At 39.3% G+C, this 26,025-nt stretch overlaps 1 protein-coding gene across 3 annotated transcripts in view; it reads left to right on the top strand.

Moving 5' to 3' along the window:
• Positions 1 to 26,025, top strand: part of LOC126268196 (PHD finger protein rhinoceros) — a 199,618-nt gene that overhangs the window by 49,448 nt on the left and 124,145 nt on the right. For all 3 annotated transcript variants that reach the window (XM_049973814.1, XM_049973813.1, XM_049973815.1), the window contains exons 7-8: positions 12,801 to 12,949; positions 13,502 to 13,789. In XM_049973814.1, the coding sequence (XP_049829771.1) occupies positions 12,801 to 12,949; positions 13,502 to 13,789 (437 nt within the window). The remainder of the gene's footprint in view (positions 1 to 12,800; positions 12,950 to 13,501; positions 13,790 to 26,025) is intronic.

Genomic DNA, 26,025 nt, shown 5'->3' on the forward strand with positions numbered 1-26,025 from the left:
TGATACTGTAGACTTTTAGGGGATGTCGATACAGATATGCAAAATGTAAAGGGAAACTTTGGTGATGTTTAAATATTGTACTGTGTCAATATTAGGACATTTTGCACAGAAAGAACAAAAATAGAATTAATGTAAATATATATTAGTGTTAGTAACCTATTTTCATTCAATTTTGTAATTATATTTCATTTTGTAAAAGGAAGACTCACTGTTTGCTGTAGCTCTGATTAATTGTATAAATGATCAGTTTTGAGCTAAATTATTTCGTATAATATGGAGAAATTCTCTATTATGATCGCAAAAATACGAAAACTTGTGAAAACTGTTTTATAACCTAATTTCGAAAGACGATTTGTATCAAGAAATATTGCTAAAAAGATTTATTTACGTTTTGAAACACGATTTAAATCATGTTACATATAAATAGTTGTTCTAAATCACTCAAGAAATATCCAGAATCAAATGTCAAGATATTTCTGGAAACATCGGTACAAATCTGGTGAAGGTTATCCAGAAGCTGGTAGAAAAATGTTATAAAATCTATTTGGAAATTATGCTTGTAAGAATTTATATGTACTGATCCTTTTACTTACTTTAATCTGTACTAAAATTCTGTAATGTCTAATTTAGTTTTAAGTCGTGAATTGCTATCGTATTGTAAACAAAACATTGTCAAAGACTCTCAATGTTTGGAAAGATATTAATACACCTAGGAGTTGTCAGTTGCCAGTTCGGATATGCAGTGCGGTTAGCTCTGAGAGTCAGTTGTTGAGTCTGTGAAGTCTGTCAGTTCTGTTTGTAAATAAACGTCTGTAATGAAGAATTACTTGTTGTCGTCAATATGAACTCAAGACCTTTTGCACGAAGCAGACACCTCCTAATGCAATGTTTTAATTTGGTTGAGGAAGCTGGGATCGCTATAAGTGCAAACAAATTGAAGTGGAACATTTTAATTTGGTGTTGAGGAGCTGAAATGTTATAATTTGGTGGAGGAGCTGGGATGTTATACATTGCTGAATGAAATTTACGGCAGACTAATGTGTATGCATAATTTAGCTCTGAAGTGTCATTGTGCATTTACGGCAGACTAATGTGAATGCATTTCAAGTGCAACATACATTTTCTTGTCACCTGTCGCCATCTTGCCTAATTGTCTACTGTTGCATTCTCCTGGCAGCTATCTGAAGTAGAGCTGCAACAATACAAAATGTTTTGAATTTTTCTGTATGAGTGTTGAGTTTTGTGACATGTCAATTATTGTAGCTTCAGTGAATTTATGAAATCACTTCATTCTTTTATAATAACTTTGTATTGTTGAATTCTCAGTATTTTTGTCGGATCCAACTTTCACAAAAAAGCTACATCACAACTTACTTATAAGCAACATTACTAGTTAACAATCATGTTAGGGAGCTACTGACACACTCTTTAAAGTCATTTAAATTTTAATTTCATCCAGAACAAGATATATTAGTGTATAATCACAGAAATCATCTCAAGTACAGTGAATGAAAAACTACAGGAAGTCTGGTCAACAAAGCACTAAGGTACTGATGCTTCTAACTCATTAATCTAGGGTGATCATTTTGATCTGCCAGTTGCACCTTATGTGATCACCAACCTCGTGCTGTTAGCTGACACAATGTCACGTTGTGCTACATCAGGGAAATGGGAATTTAAGGAAATAAGTAGTAAGAAACAACTGTTTCAAAAGAAATTGAATATATTTCCTGTGCTTCTCAAATTTGACATTGTCCTTTCAGAACAAGAGCAGAAATACCAACCGTCAAAGTGTTTGCAGTGTTAATGCTGACAATGCTCTTCATTGTCAGATCCTAAAGAAAAGATTGTTCCTTGGTTTTTATTCTTTCAGAAAAGCTGCTCAAAGAGTTTGTAGAGCCAAACATACAGATGATCCCTGCGAATTTTTTGTGTAGCTTGTGTAATGATTTTTCACTGTAATGAACGATACCAGCATGACCAACTCAGCTTGTTATAGAACCTACCTTTAAACAGTGTTAAATTTTGCAAATCTGTAACTTCTAACAGGGGGCTGCCAAATCATCATACGAAATTGAGAAGGAGTGGTGAACAGTTTCATTTCCAGAATGAAAGTTTGGAAGGTAGGAGACGAGATAGCGGAAATAAAGCTGTGAGGACAGATTGTGAGTCGTGCTTTGGTAGCTTAGTTGGTAGAGCACTTTCGCAAGAAAGGCAAAAGTCCCAAGTTGGAGTCTCAGTCCAGCACACAGTTTTAATCAACCAGGAAGTTTCATTTTCAATTTCATTTCCGTTTACAAAATGGTTAACTCTCAAATCTTTTTTCTAAAGACTGGATGAACTGCTTTATCCTTGCTTGGTAAACACCAGAAGTGGTCCTTTCTGGTAGTTTTAAAGAAGTCACATAACTGAAGAATGTTAAAATTCATTACTTATTTGCCTTGCTAACAAACTTAACTTTTCCGTGAACACTCTGATTTGATCTTGCTGCTCTTTGCCCTGCAGTGAAAAAATGCATTGTTATGTCAGGAATGCTAGGTTTGATACCCATTGCAAATCTTTCACACAGTATGTTTATTCCCCTTTCATTTCGAGAAAGAGAAATATTTCCTTATGAATGGCATAGAAAACAACAATAACTTCTCCCTGCCAAGCCAATGGACTGTGCTACGGTAAGGAATGCCCCAAACTATGTTTCCATATCTTCCAGGAATTCTTCGAATTGCCAATGATTTACACTGTGACATTGCACAAAATCACACACTTGACCACAACTGTCATTGCATCATTCACTGTTTCAGCATACAGTGCTTTTTGGTGAATGAAGCAGTGGACAGTAAAAACGTCTTCACCAAATTTGCTTTTGAGTTTATTTTCAAATAAGACCGGAAACCTTGATGACACCTGATTATTTGTGATTCACCATCTGTGGTTACAGAATGAAGCACATCCTACAACAAATTAATATTGTCCACTGATTCACAGACCGCTTCAGAAACATCAAGTCATGTTGCTGTGCAATCTAGTGGTACCATACCCAAAAATTCCTCAGTTAGCTGCAGCTTTTTATCAACTTCACAGACAAATCTGAAAAACTAAGCATGTCAGATATATGTCTACTTTCCTCAAGTGTGAGCAAAAGTGTAACAGAGCTCTCAGCTTTTTTCCTGACCTGTGTCTCTAAATCCGCTGCTGGGTCCAAGATTCAATGAGATGTTGTTTGCTTTGAAAGGCAAACGTCTTCAATTGCCTGCAGCTCCCTCAGACACGAACATTCTGCAACTGCTACCATTCACGATTTTATGAGTGGTCCCACTGAAAATAGCTTGCCACTTTTGCAATAATGTGACTGACTTTGTAGCGTGCTTGGACTGCTGCCTCACTTGCATTTCCTTTGCTATCATTCACATATAAACATATTACAGTACATGATCTAATGCTGCATATATTTATAACTTTTGTACTTAGAATTCTTTTTTAAACTTACAACTTCTGGTAGGTCATCTTAAGCTTGGCTCCTAGTACTCTGCATATTTCACCTCCTACCTCTTCGTAACGTGCTTTGTGAAGGCATGTAAAATTACATTGTATGTTATATTTCATAGCAGAATTAAATACTATGTGACATGCAAGGCACTGTGGTCATCCATCCTTCTCAAAAAACAGAAGGTTAGGACCACAGTGACCAAACATAGCTGTCGTTGAACGTGGATTGTTACATCAGTTAAGGCTTTATGCGTCCATGGGGCAGTGAGTTTGCTTTCCGCCACTACATAAGCTCTGTGCTGCTACAGTGAGTGCTCTGGAGTGCTCCTCCTCAATGAAGCACTGTGTGGAACAGCCTGTTCTAGAAGCTTAAAAATAATAGCGTTATTCAGAGCAGTGGTCTAGTGTAATGGTTCATGCTTATTTCTTATATGCTGAAGGTTGTATGTTCAAATCCCATCAGGTGCGTGTAAAATATTATTTTTAATCATTATCGAAATGACTTGGAGCATATTTTTATTCAGTTAATTGGTTGAAATGTACTTTTTTGCCTCTAATCCTTTGCCACATCATTTTAATTATCATATTAACTTTTTATGTGATTTTAGTGTAATTTAATAAAGAAAATACATTTAATCTAATAATTAAATAAAAATAATGATCATTTGATAAATATTTTAAAATTAAATTTTAGAATACCTGATGGGATTTGAACTCTCAAGCTTCAGCTTGTCAGGAAAGAATAAGAGGAGATAAAAAAAAGTTTTAGTTTGAAGGCCACACAATCCAGAATCAGTATGACTCTGGCAAAATTGACATGAGCATCGAGGCAATCATCCCACCAACGCACCAAGTTGAAGATATCTGTTTGGTAAAACATTGTGTCCTGCTGTATGAGGAAGTCTGTAACTGCCTGTTGCACATCATTCAACAGGAATTGTCAATCATTCAAGGCCTTTTTTAAGGGATCAAAGATGTCATAATTGCATGGGGAGAGATTAGGATTGTAGGGCCACTCCTTGATTGTCTCGCACTTGAGTTGGCACAAGTTTTCCATTACAATATTTTCAGTATGGTGATATGTGTTATCATCAAGCAGTAACACCAACTTTGTGCACCTTTCTGCTATGGTGGTTTTCAACAGACATGCTGCCTCCAGACACATTCTTCATTCTCTGGTGGATGTTATCCATTGTTTGTCCTTCACCAGCCAAGAAAAGAATATCAGCATGTTGTCCTGGCTGGACATACTTGGTTATAACGTCACTATAGTTCATACTTGTCGGAAAGACATGAATGCCACACTAATCCCTTGCCTGTATGTTTGTGCTTATATACCCGCATTTGAGCCATGTTATGCTGCATATACACTGCAGCAACGCCCTCAAAAGGAAACTTTTGGATTGCTCCACCACACACAGCTGCCTCTGTCAATAATTCTCAGGCATATTTTTTTGTAGATCTAAGTCCACAGTTCTGTAATTATTTGAGAGCAGTGTGTGCCTGGGAAGACCTTGATGATACCTTCAGCATACTGGTACACCATCCACAGATTGCCAAGCTAGATGGTTGCAAATTTTTGGTGACTAAGGGATGGCTGCTGTCAAAATGCAGTTACAGTTGGTGATCAGTGGGCTTGATTTGAACAGATATATGACTGGAGCCAACAGAGATATGGAGATCAATGCCCATGGAGGTGGCACATTGGGCTGAGGATGACCAGGTGAACTGGATGGGAGAGGTGATGTTGAGGTTGTGGAAGAATGAGAGTAGATTGACTTGGCCCTGGGTCCATATCATGAAGATTCCACAGTTCTGTAATTATTTGAGAGCAGTGTGTGCCTGGGAAGACCTTGATGATACCTTCAGCATACTGGTACACCATCCACAGATTGCCAAGCTAGATGGTTGCAAATTTTTGGTGACGAAGGGATGGCAGCTGTCAAAATGCAGTTACTGTTGCTGATTAATGGGCTTGATTTGAACAGATATATGACTGGAGCCAACAGAGATATGGAGATCAATGCCCATGGAGGTGGCACATTGGGCTGAGGATGACCAGGTGAACTGGATGGGAGAGGTGATGTTGAGGTTGTGCAAGAATGAGAGTAGGTTGACTTGGCCCTGGATCCATATCATGAAGATATCATCAATAAACCTGAACCAGAAATTGGTTTCAGGTTTGAGCAGACTAGGAAGGCTTCCTCTAGATGGCCCATAAATAAGTTGGCATAGGGAGCTGCCATGCGGGTCATGGCTGTGTCATGGATTTGTGTGTATGTCTTATCCTCAAAAGAGGAATAGTTATATGTGTTGTTATAAATGGTAAGTTGTGTACGGAATGAGGTGGTTGGTTTGCAGTTGGGAAGAGACTGGGAGAGGTAAATATCGATAGCAGCAAGCCCATGGGAATGAAGGACGTGGATGTATTGTGAGGCAGCATCAACAGCAGAGGGAAGGGATTCATGTGGTAATGGGGTGGGGATGGTTGAGAGTCAGTGAAGGATTTGGTTTGTATCTCTGATATGAGAGCCAAGGTTACAGGCAATTGGTTGGAGTTGTTGGTCACCAGTAGCAGAGATTCTACTATGAGTTTCCCAGGAATGTTGGGTTTGTGGGTTTTGGGAAGCATGTGGAAGGTGGATGTGTGGAGTGGGATGAGGAGAGAGATGAATACATGAGAGAGATTCTGGGATATGCATAAGGATTGGAGATTATGTTTCAATTCTGGGATGGGGTCGGTATGGTAGAGCCTGTTGGTGGAGGAGTCAATGATTGGTAGAGCTCTTTTGTGAGGTAGTCAGTGCATTTTATTAAGACAGTGGTGGAGCCTTGTCTGTCTTGAGTTTGTGAATAACTGTTCTTTTTTCTGTTGAGAGGATTATGTTCATGGGAACAGATCTGGGAAGGATGGTGAGCCCAAGTCGGAGGTAAAAAATTCCTAGAAGATGACCTGGGGTGGTTAGGTGGCGGTGGTGCGCAGGATAACGGTTGGATTGTAGCATGAAGTGGGATAGGTGCGGTTAAGTGTTGAGACTAGGTTGGGTTTGTTGGGAGGGATTAATAGCAAAGAAGGTACCCACTGTAGGGATCGGGAGAAGGAGAATAGGAATTTGATGGTTAAGCATGGATATGGGACTTCTGCTGTTTTTGGTGGATAGGTTGACAACAGTGTTCTGGATTTGTTTTGGTTCTCATTTTGCGGAATGTTGGGAGGGTGTTTTATAGGATGTGAGAAAGGAAGAACACTGGTTAGACAAAGTCTGGTTGCTGAAAGGGATTGACAAAAGGGTTCAGTGGGAAGGAGTTAAGTGTTGATGGATAAAGGCGCTCAAAGATCTGAGTTGAATATTAATATATCTATGTCAATAGGTTTAAAAATTTGTGGAGGTGGTGTCTGGAGTGCTCTTCCATGTATTTGAGGACAAGTGTGTCAGTTTGGGATAGAGGTGGCCCTAGGATGCTTGCGCCATGGAGTTTTGTACCTGTAGTACCAAGTTTTTTAGGGATGGGGACTGGCAAAATCTGAATGTATAAACTATGAATGTCATAGTGAAAGGATGGGTGGCACCCAGAGAAGAAATTTTTTTATGGTTAGGCCGCCCAGTGAGAGGGGGGGAGGATAATATGTCTTAGGCAGCATTTAAGGAACGGTATGCGGGACTGAGCTTAGCTATGGATACTAACCACCAGCAAACTGCATTTTGACAACTGTCACCCCTTCCACACCAAAAAAATCACTCCCCTTCAGCTTGGCCACCTGTGGACAGCATACTTGCAGTGACAAGAAATCCCTTTCTCAGTATGCTGACAGTCTTACAAAAGCCTTCACAGATAGGTATTCCATCCTAACACACCCTGCCCCCTCCTCCCACCCCCTCAAATTGAGTGCAGTAACAGATATCTTGCACCATATTTCGCACAATCCCCAAGAAGCAGCTGCAAAAGAGTACCCCCATGTCACTCCATATCACCAGAGACCAGAACCAGCTGACCATGTTCTTGGACGGGGCTTCTACCATTTATTGTAGTGCCCTGAAATTAGGAACATCCTACCCACACTCATTCCCACTCCTTCTAAAGGGGTATTTTCACGCAACCTGGTCTATCCCCATGCCACTCCCAAACCCTTGCCACAGGGGAAGACCCTAGTGCAAGACCTGCACAGTTCATCAGCCCAGCACATCCAACTCCAGTCCTGTCCCAGGCTTATCCTGTCCCATCAGAGGCAGGACCATGTGTGAATAGCAGCCATTTCATGTACTAGCTCTGTTGCAATTTCTTCACGAAATTTTATGTGTGCATGACCAACAACCAGCTGTCCACTAGAAATGTATAGCCATCACCAAACTGTGGCCAAGAGAAAATTTTACTACCCAGTAGAGGAACACACTGCTGAGCACAAAATGCTCAGATTCACAGCTGCATCAGAACTTGTGCCATCTAGATACTGCCCTCCACCACCAGCTTTAATGAACTACACAGATAAGAGTTATCGTCCTTCGCTCCTGTAAATCTTCTGGTCTCAGTCTCAGCTGTTCTCATCCAATCCAAGCTGTCAGTTTTACTCTGTTAAGAGCAACATGTTTAGTTCTATCTGCAAGGAAGTCTTGAATCCATTCAAAAATCTGTTCCATCTTCACTAAACAGCAGTGCAGGGCAAGTCAAGTAACTCAGCAGCAATTTAGGTGTTGTCTCCTATACTATGGATGTCATGGAGGAGCAGAGGAAGCTGAATTTCACAAGATTTCTGTTTGTAGAATCTGTATTGATTTTTACAGAGGAAACATTCATTCTCCAAAAATTCCATGATCCTTGAGCATAAAACTTGTTACATATTTCTACTGCAAATTGATGTCAGCAGTATAGGTCTACAATTAAGTGAATCTATCCTACAACCTTGCTTGAAAACGGGAATGACTGTATTTTTTTTTTTTTTTTTTTTTTTTTTTTTTTTTTTTTTTTTTTTTTTTTTGCTCCAGCAAAGCTAAAAGGGGAGCAAGTTGTTTCACATAATTTTTGTTGAATCTTATAGGTATCTGATCTGCTCATGATGCCATTCCACTACTAAGTGAATGTAGTTGCTTTTCTATTCTGTGACTGGTTATCTAAGTATTGGCTATTTCGACATTTGTACAGTGACTGAAAGCAGGGACTGTGTTACAATCTTGTGTGTGAAACAATTTCAGAAGGCTGAATTCACTATTTTGGCTTTCTCTCTGTTGTCTTCCTTTTTGGTGCCATTATGGTCCCTGAGTGAATTAGTAGATGATTTCATACCATTTACTGATTTCACATAAGACCAAAATCTCTTAGGGATTTTACCCAGACTGAAATTCATCAGCAGAAACTTGCAGAGTTAAACAAGTAGAATAAAGATCACTTTTTGTAGCCGACCTACCAAACCTGCAAATATACTTCCAACTATATCAGATCAGTAATCACTCTGACTATGTAAGAACCCATATTCTATTACTACTCCAAGTTCCAGCACTCCAAATTGATGATCCATGCAACAGTTAATTATGATTGTCACTATGACTATATGACCTATGTTAAACCAATTTGAAATCACTTACACAAACAAACATACAGTGCTACTATAACTTTTAACAATTAAATCATTATTTCCAATGTCCATCATATCTTTGTCTCATGGCCAGCTTCCTTGCATCTTTGCTCCTCGAACTACTGTTGCTGTCAGCCACCCATTCTGGTATCACCTTTGCCGCTTGATTCTCTATTGGAGTTGGTCATCGCTTATGCACTGGTACTTAATACTACATTTTAAATAATCTTATTTAAGCAAATACTTATAACAATATATGATCAATATCCAACACATTTTGTCATAAATTAGTTTTCTGCATTAACAAGTAAAGATGATGACAACTAAAACATACCAAATTTTTCTGTAAACTGTCACACACACCAATGTTGGCAGGCATTTGTCTGCCTTTATACCAGTAAAGACACAAAATTGGTTTCTGTGGTGACATTCCACATTGCCTCTGTTGTTTTCACACTATATGGATACTTTCCTTGTTGCAAAGAAGCCCATTTCTTGACTTGAATTGTGTGACGTGGCTTTATGATCCTGCTCACCCAAGCAAACAGTGACTCTTGTTGGACACATGTTAAGCTTAGCCTTCGAAATCAGCATGACACTGAGTACAGCCCTCTTGAATCCATGGATCTCATATACTCATGGCAGTCATGGCATCCTGACCAACATGAGCTGCAGTAAACAATAATCTGCAGTGTCAGTATGCCACAATCCTATAGCTATTGAATTTCAACATGTACCCTTACACGTTTCTCCTTCTTGAAAGATCCCAATTTTCTCAAATAAAACCAACACTGAAATATGGTTCCTGAATGAGAAACCCATTTTTTGTTATGTATGTTATGTAGATGCTGTTATTCCTCCCTGTTTCCTGCACTTGTGCTAAAAGGCTAATTATTTGTGTGTCCAAGCAGATCAAAATATTCATTACTTTTGACATTTACTTCATGTCGCTTTCATGATGTTGCAATTTTAGAGGCTAGCGTGTATCAACTCCATTTCAGTTTCCAAAAAATGTGAAGGAATATAGACTTTGAACAGTGTCTTTTATTGTACATTCAGAACTGTTCTTCACTATACATGCTTCCAATCAATTTTTTATTAGTAATTACATTACTTAAATCAATCTGTAGACAGATGAAAGAAACTTTTAGAAACAGATGTGTGTGGAACAGATGGGAAATATTAACTACTTGTAATGGTTTAAAAGAAAATGGCTTTTGCATGCTGCACCCAGGCGCATTTTGCCTTATTTACAAGGCATCTTCGGTGGGTGTGGTAAAAATTAGATGATTTTTTTTTTCATTTTTACGTAATAAGCTATAGATTTAAAAAATAGAAGTTCTTATAATAAAATAGAAAAGTAATTACAGACCGGCATCTAATTCATTATTTGCAAGCCAGACTGCTTCCTCTCATATGGAAAGCTGCTTGAAACCATGCAGTTTTTCTTGCGTTCATTCTGTTTTTGAAACATAGGGCTGTAACTGCCATTACAGTGGGTACAATAGCAATCTAGTCACAAAATTAAACAACAAATATAGTTGATTAACACAATAGATACACAGCCACAAGCAACACTATAAAACGTCACTCAGACAAGCACACACAATAGGACAATGATGACACAAAGAATACATGAAAACAAGAAAAAAGATTGAAGATGGTACATAGTGACATACAAGAACAAACTCACATATAAAATGAGAAATATTTTCAAAAGGCAAGGCGTAAACGTAGCATTCAAAACAGACAATTATGTCCAAAATAACATTGGAAAAATAATAAAAGATGCAGACATACACCAGAAAGCAGGAATATACCATATACAACACAACACATGCGATGGAAGTTACGTAGTACAAACTAGCAAATCATTCGATGTCCAGAACAAAGAATATATTAGAGTACGGAAATATCAGATAGGCCACACAAGTTCCGCAGAACATTTAAAAGACAATAACCACAAGCCTACTGCAAGAGGGAAACATGAAAATAGTTGGAATAAATGATGAGAGACACCTCCTAAATGCGCAATAAAAAACACACATATACCGAAAAAAGGCTGAAAAGAAGCTATTTCTAAATGACCAAATGAATATAACGGATTGATCATGCCACAGACAGAAAATCCCCCCCCCCCTCCCCCCAAACACACACACACACACACACACACACACACACACACACACACACACACACTTGACATCAACACATATATAAATAAAAAAACAGAGAGAGAGAGAGAGAGAGAGAGAGAGAGAGAAGAAAGCATAAACTGAGGAAATTGTGTGTTTCGAAAACAGAGTGACTACAAGAAAAGCTGCATGCTTTCAAGCAATTTCCCACATGAGAGAAAACAGTTTGGCTTACAGATAATGAATTAGATTCTGATCTGTAAGCACTTTTCCATTTCATTATAAGAACTTCTAGGAACTGTTTTAAATCCATAACCTATGTTGCAAACAAAACAAAAATCATGTAATATTTCAAGGCATGAAAACCATGTCTGGGTGCACAAATAAAATAAAAAGTTTAATGTGTAGTGTGCAAATGGTATTTTTATTTTAAACTGCTGCAATTTATATACAGGGTCGTCCATTGATCGTGACAGGGCCAAATATCTCACAAAATAAGCATCAAACAAAAAAAAAACTACAAAGAAGGACGCTTGTCTAGCTTGAAGGGGGAAACCAGATGGCACTATGATTGGCCCGAAGATGGCACTGCCATAGGTCAAATGGACATTAGCTACATTTTTTTAAAATAGGAATCCCCATTTTTATTACATATTCACGTAGTACGTAAGGAAATATGAATGTTTTAGTTGGACCACTTTTTTTGCTTTGTGGTAGATAGCGCTGTAATAGTCACAAACGAATGGCTCACAATTTTAGACAAACAGTCGGTAATAGGTAGGTTTCTTAAATTAAAATAAGGAACATAGCTATGTTTGAACATTTTATTTTGGTTGTTCCAATGTGATGCATGCAGACACTTGGATGATGTCGTCCAGGATATCGAGCAGCCTACTTAGCACACGCCCGTTGGGCATTTTGATCACACGGGTAATGTATCACGAAGCATATACCGTCCGCACTGGCGGAATGTTACGTGATACCACATACTTACACGCTTGTGACTATTACAGCGCTATCTATCACAAATCGAAAAAGGTGGTCCAACTAAAACATTCATATTTCTTTATGTACTACATGAATATGCAATAAAAAATGGGGGTTCCTATTTTTTAAAAATGCAGTTGCTATCCGTTTGACCTATGGCATCGCCATCTAGTGCGCCAACCAGAGTGCCATCTGGTTTCCCCCTTCAAGCTAGACAAGTTTCGTTCTTTGTAGTTTTTTTGTTTGATGCTTATTTCGTGAGATATGTGGCCTGGTCACTATCAATGGACCACCCTGTATATAGCTGTTGCAAAAATGGCCACCACAAGATATTTGTTGTTAATGACTTGATCTATAAAGTTACACATACTTGATTTATATTACTGGTATAATAGCAGACATAAAAATGAGAATAGTGTTCTGTATATGTACTAATATTCACAAAAGACTTTTTCTTTAGGGAAAAGGTTTTTAATGAAACAATATTCTACGGAACTGAACTGGCCAAAAGTATTCTGTGATTGCCCACATTGCTTGTCTCCATTCTAAGCAAAATGCAGCACAAGAACGAGTGTAAATATGGATGTCAGTTTCTGTATTGATTTTATTGGTGCTTTTTACAGGCTTGCAACCAGTAACTGAAGATCAGTTGGAGCGAGTCATTGAAGAACTTGAAGTACGCTGCTGGGAAAAGATACAAACCATTGTTAAAACTGAGGAGGGCCTTGGTATAGAATATGACGAAAATGTCATCTGTGATGTTTGCAGATCGGTGAGTATAATTGTTTCAGTGTATTAATTGTTTGCAGTACATTGCAGAAAATCTGGTAACAACTCTGTCCATTTAGAGTTACAAGCCAGTTACTTTAAAATGAGAATCAATCTTTTTAATTGTCTTTTTGTGTAAAGTGTACAGGCTTGTTTACATCTTAGAGAAGCCATTCACTATTGTTGGCACCTGGAAAGCAAACAAAATGTTTGAAATGTGAATGTATGTGTATTACATATGTGTAACTGGCAGATTATAGATATTGGGCTACCAGTGGGGATATAGGCACTGACTGAGTGATGAGGACATTATATATGTAAAATTTATTCTATGCAGGGAAATTATTTTTCTTTTCAAGAATTTGAGCATACTGAATGGGAGAGGAGAAGGAAATTTAAAATCATGATACTGCTCTGAGAAATGAAAGCATCTCTAAAGAAGTGGGACCAATTTCATCAGCCACACTACATTAGAATAGTAGGTCATGTTTGTAAATACTGTTTGATATTTATTGGAGACTGCAGGATAACCGGGAGAATGCCGTGCACTGTGCAGCCGGACTCGGAGGAAGGCAACGAGATGGTGTTCTGCGACATGTGCAACATCTGCGTTCACCAAGCGTGCTACGGCATCACAGCGATTCCTGCTGGCTCGTGGCTGTGTCGAACTTGTGCCCTGGGACTACGACCAGAGTGTGTACTGTGTCCTAATAAAGGTGGTGCTATGAAGTGTACACGTTCCGGTCAGAAGTGGGCACACGTATCCTGCGCCCTCTGGATTCCTGAAGTCAGCATTGGCTGCGTAGAGAAGATGGAACCAATCACCAAGATTTCCAGCATACCTGTAAGTAACACTCCAGCGCTTGTTCTATTATTGTTTTTTCACTCAATATTTCCACTACCATTGTTACTAAAATTTCTGAATGCAGCGCTGTTGAATTACCAGTGCTGCAGTGAAAATTAGTGGGTGGCACTTGAGACGACATTAGTATTGTAAACTTCACTTTAGGGCCAACAAACATGTTATGAAACAAAATTAGCATTCTGCCAAACGTGACTAATTTCTTCTGCGCACATATTACAATTACAGTAGTTGGTACGGTTCCAGTTAGTCTTATGTTGGTAGAAACAACATGCACAGCAAACAGAACCATTATACAGGAATGTTATATCAGCATATGGAGTGAAGATAACAGGCTCATCACTGTAGTCGCACAGTAAAGCAGAAAGCACAGCAGTCAATATCCAAACACAAATTAAATCCATAACAGGTAATTAGCAGCATCGTATTTCACATAATGGAAGTAGAGTCATATAATAGCGGTTAGTGAAGGAAAAACTGAGGAGCCAGTTGCCAGTCAGCCTTATACCCCCCCCCCCCCCCCTATGGAATTTCACATGTCTGGCTTGTGATACCATGGATCTGTGCCCTCGGCAGAGAAATGTGTGTTACGCCTGTCAATATATCTTACATTTGCACATTTGGTGGAGTTACTAAATTTGTATTGCAGCTTGTAGATTTATGATAATCACTGATTTACTCACCTTTTCTCATACAAAATGTACTAAAGAAGGATCGTTGAAGAAAATGCCAAATGTAATATAATTAAATCTTCATAAAATATCCAAAGTCTGCTGTAACGAGGATGACAGAAAATACTTGTGTATAATATTGTACCAGCTACCAGTTGATTATTCATTATTTGCATGGTGTGAACAGACAAATTTAATAAAACTCTCTCTCTCTCTCTCTCTCTCTCTCTCTCTCTCTTATCTATCTATCTATCTGCAGCAGTAAGTCCATTATCTATAAAAGTAAAATGAAACAGCATTTGAGCTTCTCATTAAGCTGTAAGTTGGAAAGAAACAATTTTAAGGTTTTATATGTTTGTATATTCTGATTATAAATGAGGGTATGATTCAGAGTCTGCACAAAAAAGTTGTGCTGCTACCTGTGCAGCTGGCAGAGGAGGGAAGGAGACAGCAGTAGTGATGGGGGCTCTATTCTGAATTACTACCACCACGCAGCAGAGGAGGTCCAGTTCGATAGCTGCTATCAACAAATGCATAACTCACATAATTTGGAAGCTACATAAATAGTCTGAAAACAGTATTGGTAACATGTTATGCCACTGCTGGTTCCTTCTATCCTTCTCCAATTCAGCCAATGATCCTTTTCTAATTAGCTTATTTTCTGCAGTAATTAGCTTATGTACACCCCTCTAGATTAATCAGAACAGTCTTTCTAGGACGTAACAGCTTTTTAAACTTAGAGTTAAAGATGTATTTGTAGAAGTGTGGTGCAATATAAATTGTCCATAAAACTTGAGAATTAAATATATTACTCTTTGTTCATCATGCACAGTGACTGATAACACCCACTCATCAACTGAGACTTTTTTTGACAGATTATTATGCAGCTACATGAAAACTAGTCTCTGATATCTGATTCAGCAGTCCTGGTTTGACGAGTCTTTGCTCACAATTTGTCACATATTCTTTGTTGGGCTTAAAGAGGAAAGGCAAGCTGTGGTAATTGCATGGTTCCCTCATCAAAATAATTTTAGTAACTTCTAGATTTCTTACCAACTGCAAAATTCATTGAGATAATCCATCATCTGGCATGAGGTTTTCTTTAAAAATGATTCCTGCTGTTGTGCATCCTAAACTAAACAACAACATAAGGGATCAGAGTTTCTCATCTATATTATAGTTAGTTGATCCTTAGAAAAAATTTCCGATAAAGAACTTGACGTGGAATATATATTGTATGTGTAAAAATGATTAATAATTTCTGTTCAAGAATGCCTGTGGGGTACAGGATGAGTTGTTAAGGAGAAACAACTTAAGTCTTCATTTGAAGACACTTCTGCTATCTATCATACACTTTATTTCTGTGGACAGATGGTCAAACAGTTTTGCAGCTGCATATTTCTGTGCCAATGTTCATTAAATTTCGTTAAAAGGTACAAATTCATTAAAAGGTAATGCATATCATTTTTTCCATGAAGTGTTGTACTTGTGAATATCTCTGTTACTCTCACTGAAGTGAATTGTTGAGTGAATAAACGTTCTATGACGTGTGGTTAATATTTCCACCTGCATAAAGACATGCCTGCAAGGTGTACATGTGTGCAGCCCACACATAATTCTTATTATTTTCTTTAGTACAATGACTAAATTTTGCCAGAACATTATCTAACAAGACACCAGTGAATGAAAATATTCATTATATATTCCCAAAGTTGGCAATTACTGCAGTGACTGAAGTAGCCAAATCTAAATGTTTTAGTAAGTGGTTTTTCCATATCCCCAAAGTTGGTGATTATATCTCAAAAATTTTCAATTATTGCAATAGCAAAAGTAACAAAACCTAAACTTTTAGCTGGTCCACTGTATGGTTTATTCCATATCCCCAAAATAGTTATTGCAATGGCAAAATTATCCAAACCTAAATGTTTTAGCAGGTCTACTATATGGTTTTTCCACTTAATAGTTTTTACCGTATGCACACTTAAGAACTCAGAATTTTCTACCTCTATTTATTATTTTGTTGGTAAACTAGGTTAATAGGAGGTGAGAAGTTTTTTACTGTACGAAATTGGATGGCTGCGTGTTTTCAAAGTTATCCCATGTGTGCAAAATTATCCAATAAACTTCACAAATGCTTTCTTTACAACGTTCTCTGTCGATGCTTCATTGTTCAGCTTCACAACAATGTTTGTACGAGACTCATTTGGAAAGTAAATAACATTTTTTCTACAGAAAAAATTTTAGTACAAGCAAGTGAAACTGTATTTTCCACACAATTTGGTAAACAAGCTACTTTTCTTTGTAGTCACCGTTCGAGTTTAGGCACTTGTCATGCAGTTCTACCTGCTTTCCTATGCCAATTTGCATACTCAGTTGTCACCAAATTGTTGAACCACTGACGAACAGCTTCTTTAAGTTCGTCATCAATTCCATAGCATTACCCACTCAAAAATTCTTTCAGTTTGAGTTATAAATGATAATCACTTGAGGCTAAGTCTGAACTGTACGGTGAATGTTAAAATATTTCCCTTTGAAACCGCTGAAGCAAGTCCCGTGTCACTTCCGCTCCATGCGGGTGTACATTATCGTGGAGGAGGACAACTCCACTAGTTATCATTCGGCGCCGCTTGTTTTTAATGATGCGGTGAAATTGTTGAAGCATCTGACGGTAGGCCACTACATTTCTAGGCATGTAGTTGATGAGCAGGATACCCTTACGATGCGAAAACATTATAGCCATAATATTTCTGGTGCTTAAAATTTATTTTGATTTTTTTTTTTATTGTGTTAGGATTGCAAATGACGCCATTCTATTGATTGGCACTTTGTTTATGATGTGAAATGTGATGTCCAAGTTGCATCACCAGTGACAGTGTGGTTCAAAAATTCATCAGCATTCTTTTCATAGTGACAGAGTAATTTCAGTGCAGCTACCATTTGTTTCATTTTGTGTTCTTCTGTCAAAATTCGAGGAACTCACGGCACACAATTTTTTACAGCCCAGATCTACAGTAACAGTCTTTTACAATACAGTTCTTAAAATGTCTGGAAAGAATGAGTGCAGTCCACTGATTGTGAAGCACCTAACTTCTTGGATTTTTGTTTCAATCCTTGCTTTGAGTCTTCAGTCACCACTTAGGGGCAACCTTAGCGATCTTCATTGTGAACATTCTTCTGTCTGACATTCAACATAGTACTCCAATTCTGAACTGTCACTTGTTCATCCCATTACCATAAACTTCTGTTATCTGTCTGTAAATTTTGAAAGGTCAGACTTTCTGCACATTTAAAAAGTGGATAACACTGCACATTGCACACTTGTCGGATCGTAAATTTTGTCACACATTTTAAAGTTACACAGCTAAGCAGTAAGTGACTGTATTGAATTAAAGTTGTCACGACATTGAAGTAGATGAATACTAAGGTCAGTGGTTGGTCAGTGGTGGTGGGGGTGGTGGTGGCAGGAAACAATCATGTATCAAAACAAAATGTTCTTTACTTTCCAAATGACCCCCTCCCTCATGTCGAACAAACAGTGTTAATCGTGCCCCCATATCTAAATAAAAAGGTAGATCAACAACTTAAACCAAGGCCAGTGATCAAATCTTGTGGGACTCCCATTGTAATTTGTCCTTATGCAGGTGATACAGCACACTTCTTTGTATTACTCATACAGCCTAGAGTAGTCTATTCCAACTCTGCCCACTTGGAGGCAGTTTGACAGACACGGGCACAAATGGACGTGGGTAGGCAAACAGCTGCTGCAAGGGAAGTCTTGCAGCTGGGCCACAGTGTACGGAAGTGTGCAGTAGGCTCGCTGATCTGATGTGTAGCCTACACTGTCTACAGGTGCCAGCGAACTCAATGAGGGGCGAGGAAGGACACCCTTGCCCCATGAGGCAGTTTGTACAGCATAGCCTAGGGTAACTGTGCATTCTAGTTCTTCCCACTCAATGACAAATCTGGTACAGCAACCACAGGTAGTATTTTGAAAGAAAACTATCTTTGTTGCAGGAGATACAATACTTTCATTGAGTGTTTCACTGTTTTGGGATGTCATCAGAAAATTTGTTAGAAACACAGAATAGTATTTATTGGCATGTGGTCGTATTCTAAGAGCTATACTGGAAATCAAAATATTTACCAGAGAACTTACTTTAATATACTGGAAAATTTCCATTTATCACACCTGTGGGGTCTGTTGTGTGTACCTGCAGAGCAAGTTACGATTCAGCTATTGAGAGCTACAGTGCCTAGAAAACCCCCTAAAAATTATGCATGCTGCATCCCTTCTCTTGGGCTTGCCAGTGTCCATTCGAAAAGCAGTTCTGGCATACAACAACACTTACATGTTTTGAAACTGAGTAGCACAATCTGTACATTAAGCAATAACTCGTTCCACTCATACTTAAAAGTACACAAGCAAAACATACTGTTTTCATTGTCGGTTGGCTAGGTAACTTGCCCCTAGAAGGCCCACATGCACACAACCTTAACATTAATTCAGAGATAATGTGAAAAAATTGATACAATTACCTATACTTCCCTGTTAACTTTACTGTTAAAAAGGAAACCTAAATCTTGACTTAAGTAATAAAATTGATGTGCAGATTAGCACTTTACATAAATATCTGCTATTTAAGGCAAGCATGACCCATAGTAAAACCCAACGTAGCTACATGTTCATTGAACTGTGGTACAGTGATAAATGTACTGCCTTTTGCATGTATAAACTGGGATGTTATGACCAACAGCCAGATTGTTCGAAACTAGTTTCCATGAACATATTCTTTCTAAGAAGTATGAAATCAAAGGACATTCTGCATTCGCAAACACTTAAAAGCAAATGGGCACCAGATGCCCAGGTTAGAATGTCATCAAATCTTGCACCAGTCTCCAAAAGGCAAAGAGCTAAGAGGAGGTGGAAACAGAAAAGCACTTGCATACAGTAAAGGTTTTGTCCTTAATGATCAGAGCTAATTGGGGGGGGGGGGGGGGGGGTATATGCAGTGAGCCACTGTGGTCTGGGACATGTGGCTCAAGGTGCAACTGACAGATGACATCGAAAAAGTTCAAAGAAGTGCACCTTGTTTTGTATTATCGCGAAATAGGGGAGATAGTGCCACAGACATTATACATGAATTGGAGTGGCAATCATTAAAACAGGCGTTTTTCGTTGCCACATGATCTTCTGATCAAATTTCAATCACCAGTTTTCTCCTCTTATTGCAAAAACATTCTGTTGGCACCCACCTACATATGGAGAAATGATCATCATGATAAAATAAGAGAAATCAGGGCTCACACAGAAAAATTTAACTGCTTGTTTTTTCCACTCGCCATTCTAGAGTGGAACGGTAGAGAGACAGCTTGAAGGTGGTTCATTGAACCCTCTGCCAGGCACTTTATTGTGAATAACAGAGTAATCACAGAGATGTAGATAGATGAAATACAGCAGCTGGTCCCCATGCAAGCAGTTCTGCTGGACTGGACGTGTTGATTGGTGCTGCCCCATACGTAGTCAGAAATCTGGACAACGCATCTTCGTGGAAACATGCAGACACAGACTTCTTGACCATAGTCATGAAGCGCCCCTCCTCCAAAGTATAATTTGAGTGAAATATAGCAGTAGTTAGAAGTTGGATACCTTTTCAAATGGAAAAGTCTACACACTCATGTGATACAAATTTCCAAACATTATGAGGACACAAGAGTTCTGTCATACCTCAATGGCAAAAATTACTGACTGTGCGAACGGTGACAGTCGACAATGTGGAAGACAGCTTGACTATGTATAAGGCATTTGACACAGCATCACCACCAAAAACCATATGCTGCCCAAAAATGGACCCGAGAAATTGACACACACCCTGTCCCGAGGGTGCTGTGGTACCAGCTGAGGAGGAAACTGGCAAGCCAGTGATTCTGTGCCATTAGCCCACACCATATGTGTTCAATGTCTTGACTGGTCATAACACATCACTCCAGCACCTTCAGTCTCACCTTAGTGTGATGCTTGCAGTAGCTGGAGGATACGAGGATGCAACACTGGATGAAGCAGCTCTCGACAGCATTGCTCCTTTGTGAAAAGTATGAGGATTTTCTGGTCAACATTGGATGAATCACGGAGGAGAAAAAACGTATGCTATGCTGAATTCACACCTGAAGAGATGCACTCTGACCAACCAATTCATACAGAGGAAACGACTCCCAGAAAAGCGGATTGACAGCTATATCGGTTGCGACCTCACTTTATCAGTGGAAAATTCGACAGGATTTGCTGCAAGGTATTGTCCAATGCAGACATGAGAGCTTCCTGCCAATTGAAGACAAAATTGGTTCCTACTGGCGGCCTTTACAGTGCATCAGCATTTGCATGCTGGGTGGTGGTGCGTTAACAAAAGTCATAGCAGTAATTACTGAGAAAGAGGGCCCTGCATTTTTTATGTGTAAACGATGGGTCATTCTTTTCCACCCAGATTCCGATGAGACTGAACCTCACCAATATCGTACTGGGGTGCATCATAGGCAAGGATTAAAGGTTTACCTGGTATAAAGGAAGCCAAACAGGCAGCAGGGCACAAACACTGCTTGAGGAACTAAAAATGCCTGTTAACAGGCCGCAGGCAGGACAGACTTAATGCCCTTATGGTGAAGCATTTAAGAGAATAGCAGATGCATGCAGCCTGGGGAATGAATTAGCATTATACAATATCTTGCCCAAAAAATCTGCAGCTCCTTCAGGTTCTTGGGTGCCAGCAAGTTGACGATGGCTGTAGTGTGTTCACCTGTAGGGGCGATCCACCTTTGCTAACCACATGTCCCAAAGAATGCACACCAGGGGAGTAAAAACTGTACTTTTCAGTTGTAGTGTGTCCATTCTCCAGCAGACATTGGAAAGCCATCTGCAGGTTTTGTAGATACTCCTCACATGCAGAGCCTATACCATATATGCCGTCAAGCTAGTTTACGCAAAAGGGAATGTCTTGAATCAACTGCTTCAAATATTGTTGATAACTTCCAAAAGATTGTAAAAGGCAAGCAATTAAACATTTAAATCCCAAAGAGGTTGTTGAGTACCAAGAAAGTACAAGAAGTTGCGTCCCACAGCAACTGCAGATGTGCCTCGCGCGAGTCTGTATGTGAAAAATATCCCCCCCCCCCCCTTTCCCCTCTCCCACCAAGAACTCCTATGGCCACAGAATTATGAGTTGTCTGTGTCTTTAAAATCGCCACAAAGGATCATGGTGGTTTCAGGCTTCTGAACCACCACCAAAGGGATGATCCACTGACGCGACAAAATACGTGAAACAACACCCTGATCCTGCCAGCAGTGCAATTCGGCCTTTACTTTGTCACATGTGCAGAAGAGATTGGGGCTTGGGTGACAAAATTTAGGTACTGCCAACGGCTTAAGAGAACGATTTGCCTCAAAATGTTGTGCCTGCCCAATATATACTCAAACATTTGGTTGTATGATAAAGGTAAGGATTACAAATCCCGAATAGGGAGTAACTGTTGAGGCACTAAATAGACTTTCTCAACTGTCTGCAAGCCAAAAACAGGAAAATCGTGTAACCCAAAAACATTTTGCACCAACAGAGAGAAATTAAACACTAACAAAGTAAGTTGCTGTTCACATTCTTGTAACATACAGAGATGGGGAATTGCCCTCTCAAGGGAATGTACTGTTTACCATAAGACATATAAGTTGACATAGTGGCCACTGCAATGCTGGGCAGGCCAATAGCCTAAGTATCTATGTGAATGAGGCTGACCATCGCTCCCACATCTGATTGAAAGTCAGCCATCACCCGTCCAGCAAAATATGTCAGGGAAACAAGTGTGTGGCTCTAGAGACAGCCCCAGAGTCCAGCAAAACATAGGAGCATCCAATGACTGACATACAGCTCGCCAACTGTCATTGCTAAATAGGCCACCTGATAGCATGCTCCACACATACCTCCACATGCAAGCAGTCTAATCGAACATGCACCAAAAGACTGTTGAGGCAGGACTGCTACCTCATTCAATAAATGGAAAGAGAGCAATGCTGTGAACCTGAAAACAATGTGGGCAGGAATTACAATGTCACAGTTAATGCGAACCGGCCGAGTTCGACATAGGTGAAGATGAGTAGCGTGACATTGCCGCTGTACTGGAATTACTATCAACAACATGTAGCAACTCACTGTGAGCAAAGGCAGCCTGGGGAATCCCCTGGGACACCAGAGGCTGTTTACCATGTGCACCTAATTGTACCACTTGCCAGTTGTCAGAAAGGATGTCCACCACTGTAAGCTCATGCCCAAAATCTGGGAAACTTTGGCTAAAGAAGGATTAGACCAGGTCAGCATGTTATTTTGGTCATCATAATCAGGTGCTAGCCCAACAATCATGTCCTGAATTGGTGAGTCTGCGTATGTGGCACTTGAAGTGACACTTCTAGGAGAGACCCTGCAAATCTGTAATCCAGGCTGCATACAATTACCCAGGGCTGTTTTGTGGTGCTTGTTAAATTGCATCCATGCTGCCTTTATGTGTGTTTGATGTCCAGAATGCTGGGTAAGCAAATAAGTTGATCAAAGGGCATTTTCTTGGGCTCAGTGATGAGCTTGAGATTTTGCACAACTTCATACAACCCCACACAGCTGAACAAAATGAGGCAACATTGTCAACTGGATCAAGTATATGCTTTACCTAGCTGTGCAGCAGGATCCAATGAAGGTAATTTTCCCACATTTATGTAGACTCACCAGAGATGGAAAATAGCAGTGGAGGTGGAGAATAAAACCGGGCACCTCGCCTGACACTTGCATGGTATGGGTGTGAAGCAATTTCACATTCCGTTTTAGCAGCTCCTGTATCTGCTAGCATTGCAGTATTGGAGGGCAGCATGGAGGGTAAAAATTGTAGAGGGAGACCAAGAGATGAATACCCTAAGCAGATTCAGAAGGATGTAGGTTGTAGTAGGTACTGGGAGATGAAGAAGCTTGCACAGGATAGAGAGCATGGAGAGCTGCACCAAACCAGTCTCAGGACTGAAGACCACAACAACAACAACAACAGCAACAGCATTGCAGAATTTGTCTATTGTGGCCCAAAATTAACACTGTGAAAAGGGGAGAAAGAAAGGTGGAATCACCACACATCTAAAAACATCATTTATTACCACTTGAGTCTTTGAACAGGCTAGACAGTGCTGCTAAACAACATCATCGGCACAGGGTACTGTCCCGGGTGACAGTGGCTCAACAAACCAGGGACAGAACTTCTCAAGAGGAAATGAAAACTCGCCAAGCGAGTAAATTTATGGGGATGCAGGAAGTCTGAAACTGCATTGAGATGCACTTGGGGGTAAATACAACACACGGCAGGCGCATATAGCTGATAGCTGAGCCCATGGAATGGCACTAGGCTTGGTCAGCAGTGGTTGAATTCATCATTGGAACTGTCCTAGATGGCTTACTTCCTTCGGCAGTTAAACACTTCCATCAGCGGATCTGCCCATACCGTGTGTCACATATGCTCCCCATGGCAGTTGTCCCCACTATTTCACTACAGTAACCATATCAGCTCACCTACTCCATTGCTTTATCCACTGGCTGGGATACTTTTAATGTTTTAAACTATTTGCACCAATTATCTCACCTGCAGTTACAGTACATTTCACAGTATAGGATTACTAATATTAAAGTATTCCAAATCATCTTGTCCCTTTTGCATTGTAAACAGACTGTGACACCGGTAGTAGTACATGGTTTCTTTAATGACTTCCCATTATTACATTTAGTTACCTTTTATGAAAATTGCTCTCAAAAATGGGCAGATCTAATTAAGAAATAAGTTAAATTTTTGAGCTAGCGTTAGGATCATTGTAAACTTTACCCCAGTCATATATTCTTTTTTTTTTAGCAGTCTTTAATTTTAGCAGTCTTTAAAATATTCGGCAGTTTTGTCATCAATCAACCTCACTGTTTTATTAGGACATTTCTGAACTATACTTGGAGATAAGTTACATAATGTTATTAATGGTGTATTATGATCTGACACTGCATCTACCACAGGATTTGTATGCAAACCTTTTAACTCCTGCTTGTTATATGAATACATTACCTATAAGAATACTCAAGTACAAGTGAGCAAAAGCACCTCTTGATCAATTTTTCTGCCAGACCCCATCAACAAATTTTTGTATGAAAGACGGCACAATAATCCATCAAATTTTTTTTATGAGGATTTCCCAGTGGAGGCTATGTATATGGTATCAATCACAGGTATCACGTTTCCCAATGTTAATTCACAAGCACATTTGTATATGTTGATCTGTGCAGAATTTACTTATTTCTATTGTTGTATTTATATTTTTTTATGAATGTGACAAGTCCTCTTGTATCCTTGTTAGATCTACAGTTGTATCACTAATAGTATGATAAAATACCGAAATATTTTACTATTAGTAATAATTTGTTAGTTTGAATGCCACCTTACATAGAATTCCTTTAACTGGAATTTCAGTGTGTCATTTTTCCTTGTATTAATTAATGATATTCTCAAAAAAAAGTCATTAGTTTACTATAAATCAGTTATTGCATAACTTACAAAGAACACAGTTTATATTGTTCTTTGCCGTATAGGATGTCATTTTAACAGTGACACTAAAACACATGGAAAGGTAGCATACAAAGCAAAGTGTTCAATGTTTTTGAGTATGCGTATCATTAAAAGTTTGAAAACCATTGTTTATAGTTCTTCATATACACTGAATGTTACAGATAGTGGTGCTCTAAGTTTCTTAATCAAAATCTACAAAAGTTAAAATCAAACAATTGAAAACCCAGTATGGTATAATGACAGTATTATGGAAGGATAGATTCCTGCTCAGCATGTAGTGGAGACATGGAGACATTGAGTCACAGACAGCCACAACGAAAAGACTGCTAACAAGTGAACTTTTGGCCAAAAGGCCTTCTTGTAAAGTAGACAACACACTCATACATTCATGCAAGCACAACTCTCACACACATGACCACTGTCTCTGGCTGCCGAGGCTGGACTGTGAGCAACTGTTCATGGAAAAATAGTATTGATGTTGGAGGTAAGGAGAAGGCTGGGACAGGTGGGGAGGGGGAAGGATAGCAAGGTAGGGGTGGTGGCAGTGTAGTGCTGCTTGCAAAAGAATGCATGGATGTGGTGCGGACATAGTAAGACAGCCAGGTGCATTGAGAGGTCAGTCGTGGTGGCGGGGGGAGCAGAAAAGAAGTAAAAATACTGTATATGCTAGGTGGAATAGAAAGGTTGTGTAGTGCTGGTGTGGGAATAGGGGAGGGGAGCCAGTGCCATCTTGATTCCTCCTACCAACACCAGCTTTTATGAACTACATAGGTGGGAATTCCCCCTACAGTACATCCTATATTCCCGTAACCTTCTGGTCTCAACCTTTGTTAATGACTGTCCTTCATCCAACTATCCCCTTCCCTGCTCCCACTCCTACACTACACAGCCCTATATTCCACCTACACAACCATAGTCTTTTTACTTCTCTAC

Source organism: Schistocerca gregaria, chromosome 4, assembly GCF_023897955.1.
Source record: "Schistocerca gregaria isolate iqSchGreg1 chromosome 4, iqSchGreg1.2, whole genome shotgun sequence".
Taxonomy (NCBI): Eukaryota; Metazoa; Arthropoda; class Insecta; order Orthoptera; family Acrididae; genus Schistocerca; species Schistocerca gregaria.